General features: G+C 42.7%; 1 protein-coding gene across 4 annotated transcripts; it reads left to right on the top strand.

The window, feature by feature from the left end:
• The first annotated feature begins 280 nt into the window (after positions 1–280).
• On the top strand, positions 281–18,174 carry wt1a (WT1 transcription factor a). Of its 4 annotated transcripts, none has more exons than XM_052474755.1 (9): positions 281–1,067; positions 5,297–5,413; positions 6,348–6,450; positions 11,055–11,138; positions 13,492–13,591; positions 15,709–15,853; positions 15,971–16,060; positions 16,342–16,425; positions 16,788–18,174. In XM_052474755.1, exons 1-9 carry the CDS (start codon positions 668–670, stop codon positions 16,907–16,909), a joined length of 1,245 nt encoding a protein of 414 aa, XP_052330715.1. In that variant the 5' UTR covers positions 281–667; the 3' UTR covers positions 16,910–18,174. The 4 variants fall into 4 exon arrangements, with proteins under 4 accessions (XP_052330715.1, XP_052330714.1, XP_052330713.1 ...); XM_052474754.1 differs by having other exon boundaries at positions 282–1,067; positions 16,342–16,434; XM_052474753.1 differs by lacking the exon at positions 11,055–11,138 and having other exon boundaries at positions 283–1,067.
• Positions 18,175–18,717: the final 543 nt, after the last annotated feature.

Below are 18,717 nucleotides of genomic sequence, written 5' to 3'. Positions count from 1 at the left end.
TTCTGCATTATGTCACGTTTCATGTTTTTTTTGTGGACCCCAGGAAGAGTAGCTGCTGCTTTCACAACAGCTACTAGGGATCATAATAAAATACCCAAAATCACACAAACAGGCCCATTTAGACTTACTGCATGGTGTGAGCGTACATAGAGAGGTGTTTAGAGTGAGGGGCTGAGGAGCCATACTGTCAATGAAATGAAGCCAGCTTCTCATCCCTCTTGCTCATTGGCCTTGGCTCCTCCTCCAGCCTCCTCACTAGGTCTCTATTTGAGCTCTGTGGGCTCTAAAGAAAACAGACGCATGAGTAAAGGAATAGAGGGCTACTCCTCTCCACCTCTCCTCCCTTCCCACTTTTTCTCCTCCATTCACCGAGCTGAGAGAACACTCCCCAGGCTGGACCTCCAGACAGCACCTCTCTCTGTCCACCGCAGCACACAACAAAAGAAACACCATTGTTTCACCTTCGTTTGGGGGCAACTGTCTGTGTTTCCCTAGATACAAAGATTGCCGTCTTCCTATGTTACAATGAGGCTTTGTTGGGCGTGAACTTCCACAGAACCAGGAGCCGCGTACATCAGAACGCCGAAGAAGACTTAGGTCCATTTTCCGAGCGACCCTGTCGGGGTTTTGGACAGACTGGTTTCAGGGTGCGGTTGCTCCGCCAGAGATGGGCTCAGATGTGCGTGATCTCAATGCCCTGCTGCCCCCGGTGCCATCCTTGCCAGGGGGGAACGGGAATTGTACCCTGCCCGTCAGCAGTGCTCCTCAGTGGGGCCCCGTACTGGACTTCCACACTGGCACCCCCTACAGCTCGCTGGCACCCCACCCCTTCATCAAGCAGGAGCCCAGCTGGAGCTCTGGAGACCCCCATGAGGACCCCCACTGCGGCCTGAGCGCCTTCACTGTGCACTTCTCCGGCCAGTTCACTGGCACAGGGGCCTGCAGGTACGGGGCCTTCGGGGCTCCCCCTCCGCCCAGCCAGCCCCCACCAAGCCAGCCAAGGATGTTCAGCAACGCACCCTACCTGACCAACTGTATGGACACCCAGCCCCCCTCCAGGAACCAGGGTAAGATGAACCATAATCATCTCTTCTGGAGATTAGTGTAGTGAAGTGTTACTGTGGTTGCATGAAGACTTGACATTAGGTTAAATAGGATATTTTAATTCTCAGAAAGAATGGATTTGTTCCGTGTTGTTCAAAGTAGTTTTAAGGACTTACGTTTCTAGTCCTGTAATAATTTTGCGAATTTATGCTTTTCTTATGATTTGACTATATTCCCTGCCGACAGTTTTCTTGCTGACTCTAGTGATGTACATTTGTCTGTAGTTCACGATCAATACACAAACAAATGATTAATAGATACACCTGGAGAAAAAGGTCCTATGAACAGTAAATGCATTCGTCATGTCAAGGAAACTTGTGTTTTGTTATGCTATTGTATAGTGTGTCAGTGATACTCACTGATCTTATTGTCAGCACAATTCAATGATAGTGTGTTGACATGAGTTTCCAATTGAGAACATCTCTGCATTTGCTATGCTCTTTTCTTTATTACCTTATCACAATTTTCACAAACTTATGATTGATTTAGCGAGTTTATAATTAGTGCGTTGCATACATATATATATACAAATTATTGTTTAGTGCCGATCACTGAACTTAGTACTGTTTAAATGATGTACCAGTAGTATATTCCACTGCAGCGAGTCAATTTCATAACGAATTACATTATGCATCACTGACATTGCTTCTAAATGAATGTGCCCTATTAACAAAGCGTTATTTCAAACAGAATAGATTAATTTCATCACGAATGGATGTACAATTTGATCTCTGAAATTGTAATAGCAGTAGCTGTGTTGTAGTTCAGCCGATCATACAGTTGCCAATCCTCATACAACCGCAGGACTCTTAAACATTTGAGTATACTAAAAAAACGTTGCCTTTATTGTGGACTTGTGTTGTTGTTGTTGTTTTTTACAACTGAATCTCAAATACAAATGTTTAAGAGTCCTGCGAGAGGTTAATATACATAGCTACTGAACGTTCAGTATTGTGCTGAACCATTAATTAGCCATGGCATTAGGCCACTGAATAGGCTATAGAAGAGTATGCTAATGTGTTACAAATTATGGGGAAATGGCTCAGTGATGACAGAAAAGGTCATTATTTTTTAACTTGTATTATGACATGAACTAATCTCAGTAGTGTTCCTTAAATCAATAAAAGTTTATCTGAAGCTGACCAATTGTGAGTGTGACATATACTTGGCTTCTGATTTCCAAGAAGAAGAAAAAAAGATTATTATGCCTCGGTTTACACTTTGACCTGAGCTATTTGTAATCAAGCTCTGGGATTTCTTTTTAGAGCTGCTGGGGGTCACCAATGTTCACACACCAAAAGTAATCAGTCTGCACTTTTAACGGAGGATTAATTAGAAATAACATCAGTTTCAAAGGGCTCGTCCAACCTTCAACCCACTTATCACACCCCTTCTGTGCCTGGCTAGGCAGTGCAAACAAGCATGGCTCAGACTCATGCGGGTCACTTTCACTAGATACTACGACAATGATGGTCACTGAGGGAATATCCACTGTGGTCATGCTGTGTTTACATTTAAAATACGAAACTTGAAAGTCAAAACGAGTTAGTGTGAGGACAGGTATTTTGTGTGCAGTAGTGTCTGTGCCATTAAAATGTACTTATGTGTGTGTGTGTGTGTGTGTGTGTGTGTGTGTGTGTGTGTGTGTGTGTGTGTGTGTGTGTGTGTGTGTGTGTGTGTGTGTGTGTGTGTGTGTGTGTGTGTGTGTGTGTGTGTGTGTGTGTGTGTGTGTGTGTGTGTGTGTGTGTGTGTGTGTGTGTGTGTGAAGTTTACTTGAATGGAAGCTGAGGAAAAGAGAATAGTCTTAGTAGGGACTTTCCTTGTAAATAATTATTAAAAACTGCAAATATTTGTATTACCCTTCAATGGGTTATATTACCCTTCAGAACCCTTTTTGTTAAGTATAGTATTTTTAATTAACGTGTTGTTTCTAAGTATCATTCGGATATTCCAACGGTCACACAGTTTTATAGTTGACTTCCCTTGGTTTACCATATTGGTTGACATTTTTAATACACGGAAATTCTGTAATAACTTATACAAGATTTGTAGGCTACTTCTTGACCCGCTTTTTCAAAACGAACAATAAAAAAAGACACTTATTGAAGTACAATTACTGGGAAAATATAAATGGAATTCCGAAGTTGATTAATATCTATACAGTCACTGTGATATTAGTTTTTATTGATGAAGGTACTAATTTATAGAATTAGACACTTTGTATCTGACTATTGATCAATTGGGTTACCGGTTGACAATTCACAAATCTGTAATATTTTAACTCTTTGGTAGTCAGTAAAAACTCTTTATAATTTATTATTACATTGATACTACAAGGCCGTGGTTCAGTGATTTACATTTGAGTACTTGTCCTTATAATAAATGGCTTGTGAATGATTCATAATCTTTTCAGCAAAAGTAATAAGCAGAACATCAAATAAATTATTACAATTAATGTGCAACGCATTATATTTTAGAAGATATATACAGTGCCTTCGGAAAGTATTCAGACCCCTTGACTTTTTCCACGTTTTGTTACATTACAGCCTTATTCTAAAATGGATTAGATAGTTTTTCCCCCTCATCAATCTACACACAATACCCCATAATGACAAAGCAAAAACAGTATTTTAGAAATGTTTGCTAATTTATTAAAAATAAAAAACTTAAATATAACATTTACATAAGTATTCAGACCCTTTACTCAGTACTTTGTTGAATCACCTTTGGCAGCGATTACAGCATTGAGTCTTCTTGGGTATGATGCTACAAGCTTGGCACACCTGTATTCGGGGAGTTTCCCCCATTATTCTCTGCAGATCCTCTCAAGCTCTGTCAGGTTGGATGGGGAACGTTGCTGCACAGCTATTTTCAGGTCTCTCCAGAGATGTTTGATCGGGTTCAAGTCCGGGCTCTGGCTGAGTCACTCAAGGATATTCAGGGCTGGTCTCGAAGCCAGTCTCTCAGTCCCTGCTGCTGAAAAACATCCCCACAGCATGATGCTGCCACCACCATGCTTCACCATAGGGATAGTGCCAGGTTTCCTCCAGATGTGATGCTTAGCATTCAGGCCAAAGAGTTCAAGCTTAGTTTCATCAGACCAGAGAATCTTGTTTCACATGGTCTGAGAGTCTTTTAGATTCCTTTTGGTAAACTCCAAACTGGCTGTCAGGCCTGATTGGTGGAGTGCTGCAGAGATGGTTGTCCTTCTGGAAGGTTCTCCCATCTCCACAGACAAACTCTGAAGCTCTGTCAGAGTGAACATTGGGTTTTTGGTCACCTCCCTGACCAAGACCCTTGTCACCCGATTGCTCAGTTTGGTCGGGCAGCCAGCTCTGGGAAGAGTCTTGGTGGTTCCAAACTTCATCCATTTAAGAATGATGGCGACCACTGTGTTCTTAGGGACCTTCAATGCTGCAGAAATGTTTTGGTACCCTTCCCCAGATCTGTGTCTTGACACAATGTTGTCTCGGAGCTCTTCGGACAATTACTTCTACCTCATGGCTTGGTTTTTGCTCTGACCTGCACTGTCAACTGTGGGACCTTATATATATATGTATGTGCCTTTACAAATCATGTCCTAGCAATTGAATTTACCACAGGTGGACTCTAATCAAGTTGTAGAAACATCTCAAGGATGATCAATGGAAACAGGATGAACATGAGCTCAATTTCGAATCTCATAGCAAAGGGTATGAATATTTACGTAAACAAGGTATTTCTGTTTTTTACGTTACCGTTATTGGGTATTGTGTGTAGATTGCTTTAATGAGTTTTGAGTAAACCCTGCTGGGGCGCTGGTGAAAGTGGCTGTGGTGTGCACTTACTGGCGTCGGTGTTGGTTGGTGTGTGATTGATGAACTGGTGCTCCACCCTGGGTCAGACATAGACATGATTAAGCCTTGAACCTGGTGTCAGCCCTCCAGTGTCCTGCCACAGTTTGTTTTCACTCCGGACGCTTTCACTCTCACCCCAACGCAGGGGCAACTGGAGTTTGAGGAGGGAAGAGGAAGGTAATTTACTACCCATTCAGTACAAAAGGTTATGGTTCTGAATGTTAACGGATGAGTTAAATCAGAATTTATAAAGTAACTTTTCACATGTAAACACGTTTCTACGTACTTTCCATGGTCTGAAAAACCTTGATATTATGAATTTAGTTTTTCTAAACCGCTCTTCTTTGTCTTTACAGGTTACAGTGCTTTCGATGGTACCACTAATTACGGTCACACTCCCACACACCACTCCTCCCAGTTCCCCAGCCACTCCTTTAAACATGAAGACTCCCTCGCTCAGCAGACCAGTATGGGTAAACAGCACAATATTCTCACCTCGATTCCTGCTTGTGTGTGTGTGTGTGTGTGTGTTTGTGAGCGAGCGTGTATTAAAGTACATATGTGTGTAAACACGTGTATTGTGAACTCCATACTCCTCGCCTAGGGAGTGGCCTCCATCTTAAAGTCACTGCGAGGTTAAGTCTTACAGTGACCTTCACGTCAGTGTCCTAAATCACTACCATCTTGGGTTTTTCATTTTCCTTTTCTTCATCCATGGCCCTCCTGTTAGTAAACGGCTGGACGTGTGTTGTTCATTTTATGTCTGTGATGTTGTAAATTTCAGATTCTCTTCATGGAAATGATAACTGTAGGAAACAGCGATACAAGATTGTTGGAATGTTTAGAACTGCCCTGGGACCAATTCACAATATGTGGAGGCAGAGCCAAAGCAGAGATCCTTCATTTGCGCTTTGAAAAAGCAAAAAGATTCAGTGTGCTTTACGGCTTCAAAGAAGAGCCTCTTGTTTGTATAAGTGCTGTGTACATTCGGGCCACAGGTCACAGGTTTCTTTCACAATTTCCATTTCAGGATCGTTTTTCTTAGAGAAGGATCCATTCGTTCAGAGATGAGTTCCCTGAAAGCTTTACAGCTAATGTGGCTCTTCTTTCTTTGACCCATACCCACGTCAATCGGAGAACGGCAAAGTGCTTCAATTGAAACATTTTGTTTTGTTCACGCACAGGAAATGAACCGTCAGACAAAAATGTTTACTATTGTTACTCTCTCATAGCCGTGCGTCTGGGTCGTCGAGAGAAATAAAGGATCGGGGAACTCACTTCCAGTGCAGCCGTGAAGCTGTCTTTTATCCTTAGGACTGTCCCATGATACTGTCAATCTGTCATGTGTTTAGTTGGTGGGTGATAATTGAGATGAACAGTAACGGTTTCATTTGTCTCATTGTGTAGGTGAGCAGCAGTATCCTGTCCCTCCACCCGTGTATGGATGTCACACCCCATCAGACAGCTGTGCAGGCAGCCAAGCACTACTGCTAAGGAACCCTTACAACAGGTAGGCGCTGGAGCCTCCCCACTACAGTAGCTTCACTTGTTCTTACCTGACATCACATCCCTGCCACTCACCTTAGCCCCATCCTTATCAGTCCCATAAGCCCCAGTCGAATAGGCCCTACCACTCACCTGTCATCTATTGCCACAAAGCAGCAGGCTGACAGGCAGAAATCTTACGAAGGAATCCTGTTTGTAGTGACTATCGTCTTGTTAAAGGCAGCTAGGATGCTCTAAGGACAATCTGTACAGGATGTTCACCTGTGTAGTAGTCCTAATCTGGCCAAGGTTGTGCTGCCCTCAGCCAGATTGTCTGCTAAGACAATAATCAGCAGCATTGTGGTTCTAAAATGTCACGCTGCCATTGAGCACGCCCAGTGGCTAGAGGAAGTAAAGTAACAGGGAAAGGAAGTTGGACAGAAGGAGAACATCCTGATTTTCAGTCAGAAAATGATCAAAATAAAGCCATTTGTCGACTTTGTACTCTGAAAACCTTCCATTGGACTAAATCCACCGCAGTCCTTCTTGACAAAGAATAGTATAATATAAAAGCACATTTACCGTGTTGTGTTTACGTTGAAAGTTAGTTGTCTTGCGGAAAGAAAAACTTCAATACACTGCGTAGATGGTATGGATGAGAACCATGTCCAGATAAACTCCTAACAGTTGTCAAGACAGAAGCAGTGCTCAGCAGGCCAAGATAAACAGTGTAATCCACTACTGCTTTTCCAGTCTTAGACCAATGTTGAATTCTTCCTAAAAAAAAAGTAGCTCACTGTCCTCTGAGTGGAGAGAACCCCATTGTAACCTCGCACAACTGTTAACCAGTGGTAGAAAAAGTACCCAATTGTCATACTTGAGTAAAAGTACAGATAACTTGAAAGAGAAAATGACTCAAGTAAAAGTGAAAGTCACCCAGTAAAATACGACTTGAGTAAAAGTCTAAATGTATTTGGTTTTAAATTGACTTACGTATCAAAAGTAAATGTACTTGCTCAAATATATTTAAGTTTCGAAAGTAAAAGTAAAAGTATAAATAATTTCAGATTCACTATATCAAGCAAACCAGAAGGCACAATATTCTTGTTGTATTATTTTACGGATAGGCACACTCTAATACGCAGACATCATTTACAAACGAAGCATTTGTGTTTAGTGAGTCTGCCAGATAAGAGGCAGTAGAGATGACCAGAATGTTCTCTTGATGTGTGTGAATTGGACCATTTTCCTGCCCTGATAAGCATTCGAAATGTAACGAGTACTTTTGGGTGTCAGGGAAAATGTATGTGGTAAAGAAGTACATTATTGTCTTTAGGAATGTAGTGGAGTAAAAGTCAAAGTTGTCCAAAAATATGAATAGTAAAGTAAAGTACAGATACCCCCCAAAAATACTTAAGTAGTACTTTAAAACATTTTTACTTAAGTAAAAAACACCACTGCTGTTAACTCACTGGTCTTGAGACGGCACAAAATTAGCTTGCATTCCTCGAATAGCTTTAACATTTTGTTTTCAGCTCAAGGGAACATAAAGATTCAAAATAAGAGGATAGTAGATAATGGGAGTGTGTTAGACATGGTCTGGAAGCCCATTCTTCAGGTTCTGCTCCTCCTGATATCCTCCTGATATCTGTTGGGGAAGGGAAGGGGCTGGGAATACTCAAATCAAAGCCGCTCTCTAATCAAATTCCTGGTACCAACAGCTCTGTATTTATACAGTGAGACTGCAGTTATGCACTTTCTAATGATTTGGAAGTACATTAAGTAAAAACAAGCTAGGAACAAGGTTTCTTTGGGAAGCGCTGGTGTAGAGGATGAAGACTGGTGTGTGTGTGTGTGTGTGTGTGTGTGTGTGTGTGTGTGTGTGTGTGTGTGTGTGTGTGTGTGTGTGTGTGTGTGTGTGTGTGTGTGTGTGTGTGTGTGTGTGTGTGTGTGTGTGTGTGTGTGTGTGTGTGTGTGTGTCCCAAAAAAAGCTCTAGAGCACCTTGAATCAAAATACCCAAACATTTGGTTATTTTATCAATATATTACGTCTCAGGTATGTATAGAGGACTTTACCTACCTTGTACAGTAATGGTTTGGTTTTTTTATAATGTATGCCAGCAAAGCCACCACACAACACTAAACAATACATTAATTGCATTAGAATGGTGACAAACGGTGCCCAAAAACTGTTGTGTAGTGGCCTACATAAAGCTGTCCCAACAGCAGTACCAACACCTTACCACTGCTACACCTGGCTATCAGCGGAGCCTTGTCTGGCAATGAAACAGTTAATTCAGCCTCATTTACTGTCTTTAAAAAAAACATAGGCGGACTTGTTTAAACAAATGTGGTTTCTACTGACAATTGAGATGTACAAACTATGGCATAAGGGAAAGACGAGCGGATTAGAGGCAATCCGTAATTTCGATTAAGACATCAATGAGCGAGCAAGTACGGATGTTGTCAATTTAACTATTTGTTCAGCACTTTTGAAATGTACAGCGACAGAATTCAGAGGTATTCTTACAGTATTCTCCCTGTACACCAAGTCAGAACCGCAGGATAAATAAAGGGGCCATATAAGCAGACAATGAAAGCTCTTACAATATTCAATGATTACATTTCTCTAAAACAGGCTATAGGCTACATGTACACGTGCAACAGAACAGTCAGAACAGTAGGCACAATTTAGATTATTAAATTATTAGGGTGAGGCACATGGGCTACTAACATCTTACTACATAGCATACACTTAGTATTACTTTCTTAGCTACAGTATATATATCTCCCTGGCATATTACATAATTTATGCATCAGCAAACAATACGTTTTTGGACTCACCTTTTGCTGTAGTCACTTCCTTCCATACCACTCATTGTTGAATTTACGATTTTCAACTTGTTGTGTAAGTTTTATTAACTCAATGATATATAAATATATTTTTTTACATTGTTTGCAAACTGATGTGACACATGTTAATGCCAAAATAACATGCAAAACAGGCAAGCCCCACCCCATTTTTTTGCCAAAAATGTGGGGCTCAAAACAGGCTCTGCCCCACCTACCCTGATGACGGGTTGCCACTGCAGTGTACTAACAATGGGCACACCCTTCTTCTTCCTTTAACCCTCAAGACTGAACTGTGACACTTTCTGTCATCCAAATTGCTGAATTGATTTGAACCTAAAAAACTACAGCCTAAAAAGTCAAACTCTTCTGAGCACTGTTGGGGTAAGTCGTGCCAAAGGGTTAGTTGAGCCACCACTTGTTTTTAGAAAACCATACCCAAAATTAATCATGTGACCAAATATTTAGGAAGAGGTCATAATTTTATGGAGTCTGTGAAGGAATAAACCACATGGAAAAAGTGGTAAGCAAGTGAGGTAAAAATAAAACGGAGTTCAATTAATTGACTGTGTTATAGGTTTCAAGATGCTTGTATCTAAACCAAACTAGCATTAAAGTGCATCCTTGTAGCTGTGCGGGCTAATAGTCAAAATGGTTGCTTAGGTGTAAATTGTGCCATTTGGCAAGTTGAGCAAATGGCGAATCAATCTACCCCAGACAAATGATGATTACATTTGGTCAGTTTTATGCATAGTATTTTGAAGAAACCTCGCATTTGTGTGATTAGTCGTGTTGAAATGATAAAAAAAATCCATCCTCAGTTGGGTGTGCCCCCCTCTGGGGCTTAGGCCACAATTGAAGTGTTTTTTCCCCCATGCGTAATGCAAGGCATTATCACTGGGATATGATGTTACACCTGGGCCTGACCTATTGTTAAAAGTGTATTATTTTGTTTTTACAAAGTGTTTCGAAATGAGTCCTATTGCTTATCCTTGCCCTACGCTCAATTTACCCCAGAAGTTGTGCCAAGAGACCACTTTTTTTTTTTGGACAAGCATTTTTCAAATCTGTAATGTTTACATGAATTCTGATTATTTCCAGGGATAGACAACATCCTAAAATATGTGTAGATACCTTTGATCGAAATAATACTATGTTTCCCTTGACGGAGTGTTGCTGAATGTAATAAATGACTCAAGATACTCCACTCTCCCTTATTGTATGTATGTACCAAACAGAGTGCAGGCTACTACGGTCAATGTGCAGGGTACCAGGCACCAGAGCATCCCAGTGAGCTGTTCCTGTGGTATGATAAAACTATGTGATGTCAGGGGCGGCAGTGATTTACATTGACATTTTAGTCATTTAGAGGACGTTCTTATCCAGAGCGACTTACAGGAGCAATTAGGGTTAAGTGCCTTGCTCAAGGGCACATCAACATGTTTTTCACCTCGTCAGCGCGGGGATTTGAATCAGCGACCTTTCGGTTACTGTCCCAATAAATCTAAACTATGCGTTTGGGAAAGCACCTGGCAGGTTAACTAATGGTCCTGGGCGTCTGATGCTTAGTAACGAATTGCTTATTTGGTTCTGAGTGATGGAGGGCTGTAATTATTCGTGTGGGAGGATCCTCATTGTGCAGTGTATTCAAGAGCCGTTACCCAGGATGCACTTGTATAGATGGGGCCAAATGTTATAATCCTCTCTCTTGTGGCGCTCGTCCAGACTGAAAACAGTGGTGTCACCGCTGGACGTCTCGCCCGAGGAATACATTCCTAGCGGTGACCATTTATATCAAATGGCATCTCAGCCGGAATGTACGGCACGGAACCCTGTTAACACGCTGGCTTCCACCATTAATAGGTATGTCGACATGACCAGTTCCTGTCATCTGAAGAACTCCTATTTGATCTGGATTAACAGTCGTCAATCTGCACTTGTCTCAGAATAGCAGAGGGGGTGGGTGGAGGGGGCTTAGGGGGGCTCCCTTCATTAAATCACACGTTTGACCACTCACGGGCATTGCTGAGGTATTTGATTTTGTGGCAGAGTGGGACTCCACAGGGACCCTGTCATTTCTCACTGAGGTGATTAGAAAGGAGAAAAGACCTCGTATCACAGAAGTCGCATACGGGTTGCTTGTTGTTTTACCTTAGCAAGTTGGGTTGTACGGGTTGTGCCTGAAATGGTGATTTCGGATGTTTTCCATGCCTGTGTGTGACCCTGATATGTTAAAGGTGACAAGCCATGATAGTAAGTTCTAGGATCGTTTCAGAGGGCTATTTCTAGTTGAGGGGGAAACATCACTTTTTCTCCTGCTTTAGTGCTGTAATGAAAATATCCTCTTGCCTTCTTGCTTTCTTGTCATTTTTAGTGGCCCTCTTTTTCCAACTCCCTTTCCATCTCCTCCCGAACCTCCTCTCTTTCTGTTTTCGCCAGGTATCGTGTGCAGGTTAAATTAGCTTCTCTGTTTTGTACCTTCCTGTGAAATGTATCCTGCTATAATTTTCCCGTGCAGGGCATTAGCCTTGACCACAGTGGGACATGAAATGGAGGGGAAGGGCCCTGCACTGGGGAGTAGTGGAAGTGGATCAGTACACAATGGGATGGCTTTCCCTTGGGATTCTCCAGCCAGGATTACAGAGCCAGGGCTCAGTTAGACTGGAGGGGAGGGTCTGACCCTTCCACCACCTCCCCGAAAAAGCCAGCAAAGGCCGGGGTGACTGAATGATTAATCTGCTGCTAAATGAGAGGGACTCTGGTGCTTAGGCTGTGGAAAATCAGACTTGGAGTCTCATCTCCAGGGACTCACGCCAAAGTATGCAATGTGCCTCTTCCAGATAAACGCCACCACTCCCCCGTCTCTCTCCCCAGGCCCTGTCTCTCTCCCCAGGCCCTGGATGCATACATTAACGTGAGCTTGAGGTGTTTAGCTCCACAGTGAATGAGTGAATGAATGAACTGTGAGGAGATTTACTGCAGCATGCAGCTTGCACTGTCCCGACTCCGGCTATCCTTGGAAAGAGTAGAGACAAATACAGCCTTATGCCTTCTCAACCATCTATTCATAATTTAACTGTACAGGATACAACCCCCTCCTTCCATGAAATACAAAAATGACAGACAGTTTTGTAAGACTAATAATATAACGGTATTGCCATCTGGTTATTATGAAACTAGATGTGACCCTTAGCCGCCTTGAAATAGCTGCAGTGTGTGTAACTGAACCAACTTGAATGAATACTTTCGGGGGGCTACCTTCGTCTTTTGAGGGGTTAATAAGTGTTCAGCTAAAATTGCCATTTCTAAATTGAATAGTTTTTTGTTTGTTTTTTACCTCATAAAATAAGTAGGTTAGTACACAATGGATGGATAGCACACAATACCTGACCTGTGTTTGTTATTTCTACATATACTACAATGGATCATTGTCCTTTTGTGCTACTGTATGTCCTTATCCTGTACGCCTATTTGATTGAGAGTAGTTTGTGGGTGACAACACGTTTTGGCAGAACGTCTTGCGGTGTTAACCAGTTGCTCTTTGATTTACTAAAACAGGCCCTTATTTATGGAAGAAAAATAAGTTAGTATGCAGCTTGAATTTGTGTTAATCCAGGGTTAGAGAGAGAGGCCAGTTTACCGCCTAGCCGTATGAATAAATCTGGGAATGACAGGAAGTTAACCATTAGTCTTTCCTTCGAGTTCCACTTTGGATGCTTTAGGTGAATATACTGCACTGTGACCCGTAGAGCAATTTGCCCCTATGTCAAGACAAGTTATAGCTGGTGATTTTGCTGCATTTATTTATTGGGAGCTTTTACCTGCTGTGCATGCTATTGAAATACAATGCCAATGCAACTTTGCTGAACTGGCTTGCACAGATAAGAGTGGGAAACGCTTAAACGACAACGTTTATTTACGAGTGGGAGACCCTTTCTTAACAACTTTCCCCTACATTTCAGGAGTGGGCCGTTTACGGCAACATTTTACAGTACATTTAACGGCGTGGAAGACAATAGCCATTCATCCTACGATTCATCCTACAATAGATCCTACAATTCATCCTACATTTTCTTGCCTTTCACTCAGTCCGCTCTTAAAACTGCTGAATGCTCTTGAACAGCTTTTATGTGAATTGTAATTTGGCAGACAAAATAGCAAACGGTCACATATTTCCTCACTAAAAATGCTCTTGTGTCTTTCTCTCTGTGGACAGCCATGCTACGGGCTATGAGAGTGACCCCAGCAATCCCATGGTGTATAGCTGCAGCACCCAGTACCGCATCCACACCCACGGAGTATTCAGAGGCATACAGGTCAGTTCTGTCCTCTCACGGCTTCTGAGTTCACATCCAGGTCACACACTCTGATTCCTCTCTCCATACACATCTTTGCTTATGTGATCAGGGCCAAGGCCGGGACGTGGAGCACAGACCAACACTTTCTTGCATGAACACACATGTACACACACATGTACATACACACATGTACACACACACACACACACACACACACACACACACACACACACACACACACACACACACACACACACACACACACACACACACACACACACACACACACACACACACACACACACACACACACACACACACACACACACACACTCCCTAAATGCCAGCACAAGGTCATCCTCTACTCCCAAGCTCCAAGCACTGCATGGGTGCTGGCAGAAGAGGAGGAGGTGGGAGAGACTAGAGAGATACAGTACAGGAGGGAGAGAGGGAGAGCGACGGGGAGAGCGGGAGAGAGAAAGAGAGAGAGAGAGTTAATAGCCTGACGCAATGAGAAGACTATGCGAGAGGAAGCAGTCCTCTGCCAGAACAGTTGAGACATTTAAAAGGCATCTCAGGATGAAAAGGGACGAGGAATCACTTTCAAGAAATCCATTAGCAATAAAGCCACAGGTTCCTTACACAGGCCCATGTTAATAAATCATTAGCTCTTCATTAATGTCCGTCAGCAGCTTTAAAGCACAGAGAGAGCAGAGATTCTCCAGACCTATTCCCGTTGAAAAATGGGAATTTTGGTACTACATCCGTCTCTTTCTCCCTTCTCATTGTTCTCAAGTGAAATGAATTCAGTAAAACCTCATTCACAAAATGAATCGCATAAGTATGCTTAATCACATAAGTATGCAAAAGTACACTGAGTGTACAAAAACGTTAAGAACACCTGCTCTTTCCATGACATGGAGCGACCAGGTGAAGCTACTATCCTTTATTGATGTCACTTGTTACCTCCACTTCAATCAATGTAGATGAAGGGGAGGAGACAGGATAAAGACGTTTTAAGCCTTGAGACAACTGAGACATGGATTGTGTATGTGGGCCATTCAGAGGGTGAATGGGCGAGACAAAAGATTTACGTGCCTTTGAACGGCGTGTGGTAGTAGGCGCCAGCCGCACCTGTGTCATGAACTGCAACGCTGCTGGGTTTTTCACGCTCAGCAGTTTCCCGTGTGTTTCAAGAATGGTCCACCACCCAAAGGCCATCAAACCAACTTGACACAAACTGTGGGAACCTTGTGAGCCAACATGGGCCAGCATCCATGTGGAACGCTTTCGACACCTCGTAGAGTCCATGCCCAGACAAATTGAGGCTGTTCAGAGGGCAAAAAGAGGTGCAGCTCAACATTAGGAAGGTGTTCCTAATGTTTGGTGCACTCAGTGAATATTTTTTGAAAGTCATGTTCAAGTTGTACGTGGACACTTGGTGCTCACAAAGCTTTCTATTTGACAATCCCATCATTGGCTTTGCCCCCTCCGTGAAGTGGGGCGTCTAGACAAGGGACAAGTCAGGCATACGGTAGTGTCATAAAACACTGAAGTAATTTGCTTATCAATAGGCTGCTAACGCTATTTATTAGAGCGCCAGTGTGCCCACAGAGCCCATTACACTAAGCGCCTGCTAATGGACAGCAGATGGGTATCAGGGTCTGGGAGGGAGGGGAGGGAGGGAGAGGGGAGAGAGGAGAGCACAGGGGGGCACGGACAACTGAGATGGGGTCTGCCTAACGTCTGTGACTAACTGCTTTAGAGAGTAAATCAGTGGCATGGAGTAAATTTGACCAATCATTTTACGGCTAATTCCAGTATAATAGCAAGGTAATTACACTTCTTCTGCCTTTAAAAAAAAATGTGTTTATTATTTTTGAGTTACATTTTGCTGCAATAGACTAGTGGGTAGCTTCGTTACTATTATCTCTTCGTAGGATATGTCGTGGTTCTAAACCTGTATCATGGCTCACTGTGTGTGTGTGTGTGTGTGTGTGTGTGTGTGTGTGTGTGTGTGTGTGTGTGTGTGTGTGTGTGTGTGTGTGTGTGTGTGTGTGTGTGTGTGTGTGTGTGTGTGTGTGTGTGTGTGTGTGTGTGTGTGTGTGTGTGTGTGCGCGTGCACCCTTTCACAGGATGTCCGACGGGTGCCAGGTATCGCCCCTGCCATTGTTCGCTCAGAGACCAGTGAGAAGAGGCCGTTCATGTGCACATATCCTGGCTGCAACAAACGATACTTCAAGCTGTCCCACCTGCAGATGCACAGCAGAAAACACACAGGTAAGTGCCAGGGCAGCCATAGATCAAGCGCTCATGAGACTAACATACCAGTGTATCAGTGATTCAAGTCTGGCTGTACCAAAGCCCTCTCTGTGTTCCCCTGGGCCCTCGCTCCAGGCGAGAAACCCTACCAGTGTGACTTCACCGACTGTGGACGAAGGTTCTCCAGGTCTGACCAGCTGAAGAGACACCAGCGAAGACACACAGGTTTGCCCTCTCTCTCTCTCTCTCTCTCTCTCTCTCTCTCTCTCTCTCTCTCTCTCTCTCTCTCTCTCTCTCTCTCCCACTGCTTCTTTTGTTCTGGTTCCTTTTTCCTCTTTTCAGCTTCTCTGCTCGAGCTCCCTCCATCTCTCTGCCCTCTGTGTTGTAAATAGAACGCTGTAGCTCGTGCTCCCTTTGGAATGGCTTCTCCCCTGGCCTCTGCTCTACTCTCTCTCTCTCTCTCTCTCTCTCTGTGTGTGTGTGTGTGTATGTGTGCGTGTGCCTAGGGGTTAAACCGTTCCAGTGCGAGACGTGTCAGAGAAAGTTCTCACGGTCTGACCACCTTAAGACCCACACCCGGACTCATACAGGTAAAACAAGTGCGTAAACTTTGATTTTTCCACATTCTGCTTATTACTTAGCTAGTTACTTCACTTTTTCATGAACAGTCGGTAGGTAACGTCTCAAGGCTTTGGTGGTTTAGTATTCCAACTAATCTACGGTCTGTTATCATACTGGATGAAAATAGGTTAAGTCAGTTCATTGTAACAAATGACCTGTTACTGAAAGTGATCGAAAATGATCATAGGCAATTCATTCATCTCTTCCTCCCCTTCAGTTAGGTTTAAACCACAATACTCACTGACAGCGCTCCTCTCTCTCTCTCTCTCTCTCTCTCTCTCTCTCTCTCTCTCTCTCTCTCTCTCTCTCTCTCTCCCGATCACTCTCCTAGGTGAGAAGCCGTTCAACTGTAGATGGCCCAACTGTCAGAAGAAGTTTGCCAGGTCCGATGAGCTGGTTCGTCACCACAACATGCACCAGAGGAACCTGACCAAGCTCCAGCTGGCCATCTGAGCCAGAACTTATCCAGCCTCACTGCTCTCAAACATCCTCCCTACATGAGACTGAATCCTCCAGCTCGCACGGGGGAGCAGCAGCAGAGCAGGAGGCCGACAACATTGTTCATCTGCATGTTACTGTACAGCCTCACCAACGGACAGTTCTCCAAACAGTGCCACCTAGGGACAGTCCTCTGTTCATACACTCTGATTCAGAGGGTTATTTTAGTAAGATATATTTAATGAGGAAACCAAACAGTTTCTATCGCTTGTCAGTGTTCTATAGATGTGTATAACTTTTGTGCCCATTTCTCAGTTGAAGTATTACAGACTAATTTATTTGATCATACTTTTGTGAATTAAAATCTTTCACTGGAATGATTTCTGGAAAGGGGGATTTCTGGAAAGGGGGACTTTGGTCCGACAGTATCTTCATCATCGCTATTGTTTAGTCCACATCCCTGTGTTTTTGATTTGATCTGCACCGGGTAGTTGAAACATAAAACTACACTATGTCCGCTTTTGTCTGTGATGTTGTCTGTAAATATTGTTTCACTTTGACAGTGGATTTTGGGGCTGTGAGTTTAAACAAATATGTATCGGGCACACTGGCTATGTGGCCAAGAAGTTGTCATATTAAATGATGTAAATAATCAGACTGGACCATGGATTGCATTCATATTCTTGCCATGGAAAATGTGACGTAAGTATTATAGTTTAGACTAGACCTACTTCGATAGATCCAGGAAATGCTTTTTTAAGTGTGTATTTCATAAGTCATAAAACAGTTTTTTTCTCTGAAGTGTATTATAAATACATTACAGTCTGTTCCCATCTGTTGAAACTGTATTGTTCTTACTGTTTCTATACAGTATATATACTGATTCTTATTGTTGTTGTTGTTATTTTGTCCCATTGCGTTCTGTATTAAAGCCCCCTCGGAGTGTGCAAACTGCCTGGGCAGCTGTGTTGGCTCAGGGTCCAGTGTTGAGTTACTTTTGCCTTCACTAACAGGGCTGATCAACCGCGCTCCTGAGACCCACTGACCAGAGCGTAACCTGACCAGGTCATGACCCCTTGTAAGTCACCTGACACAAATTACCAGAGGAGGCTTATACTGGCCCGGTCTCCGAATAAAAATAGTTATGATAACAAAATACAACTGTTGACTGTAGCTAACATCCGCTGCTTTCTTTATCTCTGAGCAGATTCTTTTCAAATTCCTTGACTTCTGAGTGAAACAGGAGACGCAGATAAAAAATAAATGTGTTTTCTCTCAAACTCGCTGTTCCTTGGGACTCTTCATCTTAATTAAGCGGTGCAGTCTCCCTGCACTTAGAACAAAATACACTTTTAATCCACTATTGTTGTTTTTCAAACAAGAAAAAAATATCCACTTTAAGTTGTGAGTTTTCTTTATCGTTCGAAGTCCACGTAAATGCACTGTCTCTGTGCAAACAACAAACAAAAAGCTTGGTACAATTTCAAAATGAATCACAGTTAGTTGTAAAACTTTAAGGCAGTGGAATTCTAACTTTTTCAGCGGGGACCGCAGTTATTCTGCATGGACCCCATTTTTATCCAACAATAATGTCTTGCGACTTCACCCCGAAATGTAATGAGACAACCTTAAAATTGGTAGTTTTCGATTTTACATAAACAAATAACCTTTAATAATTTCATTTTCATTTTTCATCAAAATGAAAAGAAACCAATAAATTTACTGAATAAAGTTTTATTTTTCAAATTGCCTTTCTCAAAAGCATTTGTATATTGTCCAACATAATAATCTGTACTCTTCATTTTTTTTTAACCTAAATATAT

The sequence above is a fragment of the Oncorhynchus keta genome, chromosome 22, assembly GCF_023373465.1.
Source record: "Oncorhynchus keta strain PuntledgeMale-10-30-2019 chromosome 22, Oket_V2, whole genome shotgun sequence".
Classification (NCBI taxonomy): Eukaryota; Metazoa; Chordata; class Actinopteri; order Salmoniformes; family Salmonidae; genus Oncorhynchus; species Oncorhynchus keta.
Note: the sequence above shows the minus strand (reverse complement) of the source record. Positions and strands in the feature narration are given on the sequence as shown.

Excerpts from the sequence above, each read along its gene's own strand:
- wt1a (XM_052474754.1), top strand. The coding sequence starts at position 668 with ATGGGCTCAGATGTGCGTGATCTCAATGCCCTGCTGCCCCCGGTGCCA. Across the intron at positions 5,414-6,347 it reads CGCTCAGCAGACCAGTATGG|GTGAGCAGCAGTATCCTGTC; the intron begins GTAAACAGCACA and ends CTCATTGTGTAG. Across the intron at positions 6,451-11,054 it reads CTAAGGAACCCTTACAACAG|CGGTGACCATTTATATCAAA; the intron begins GTAGGCGCTGGA and ends ATACATTCCTAG.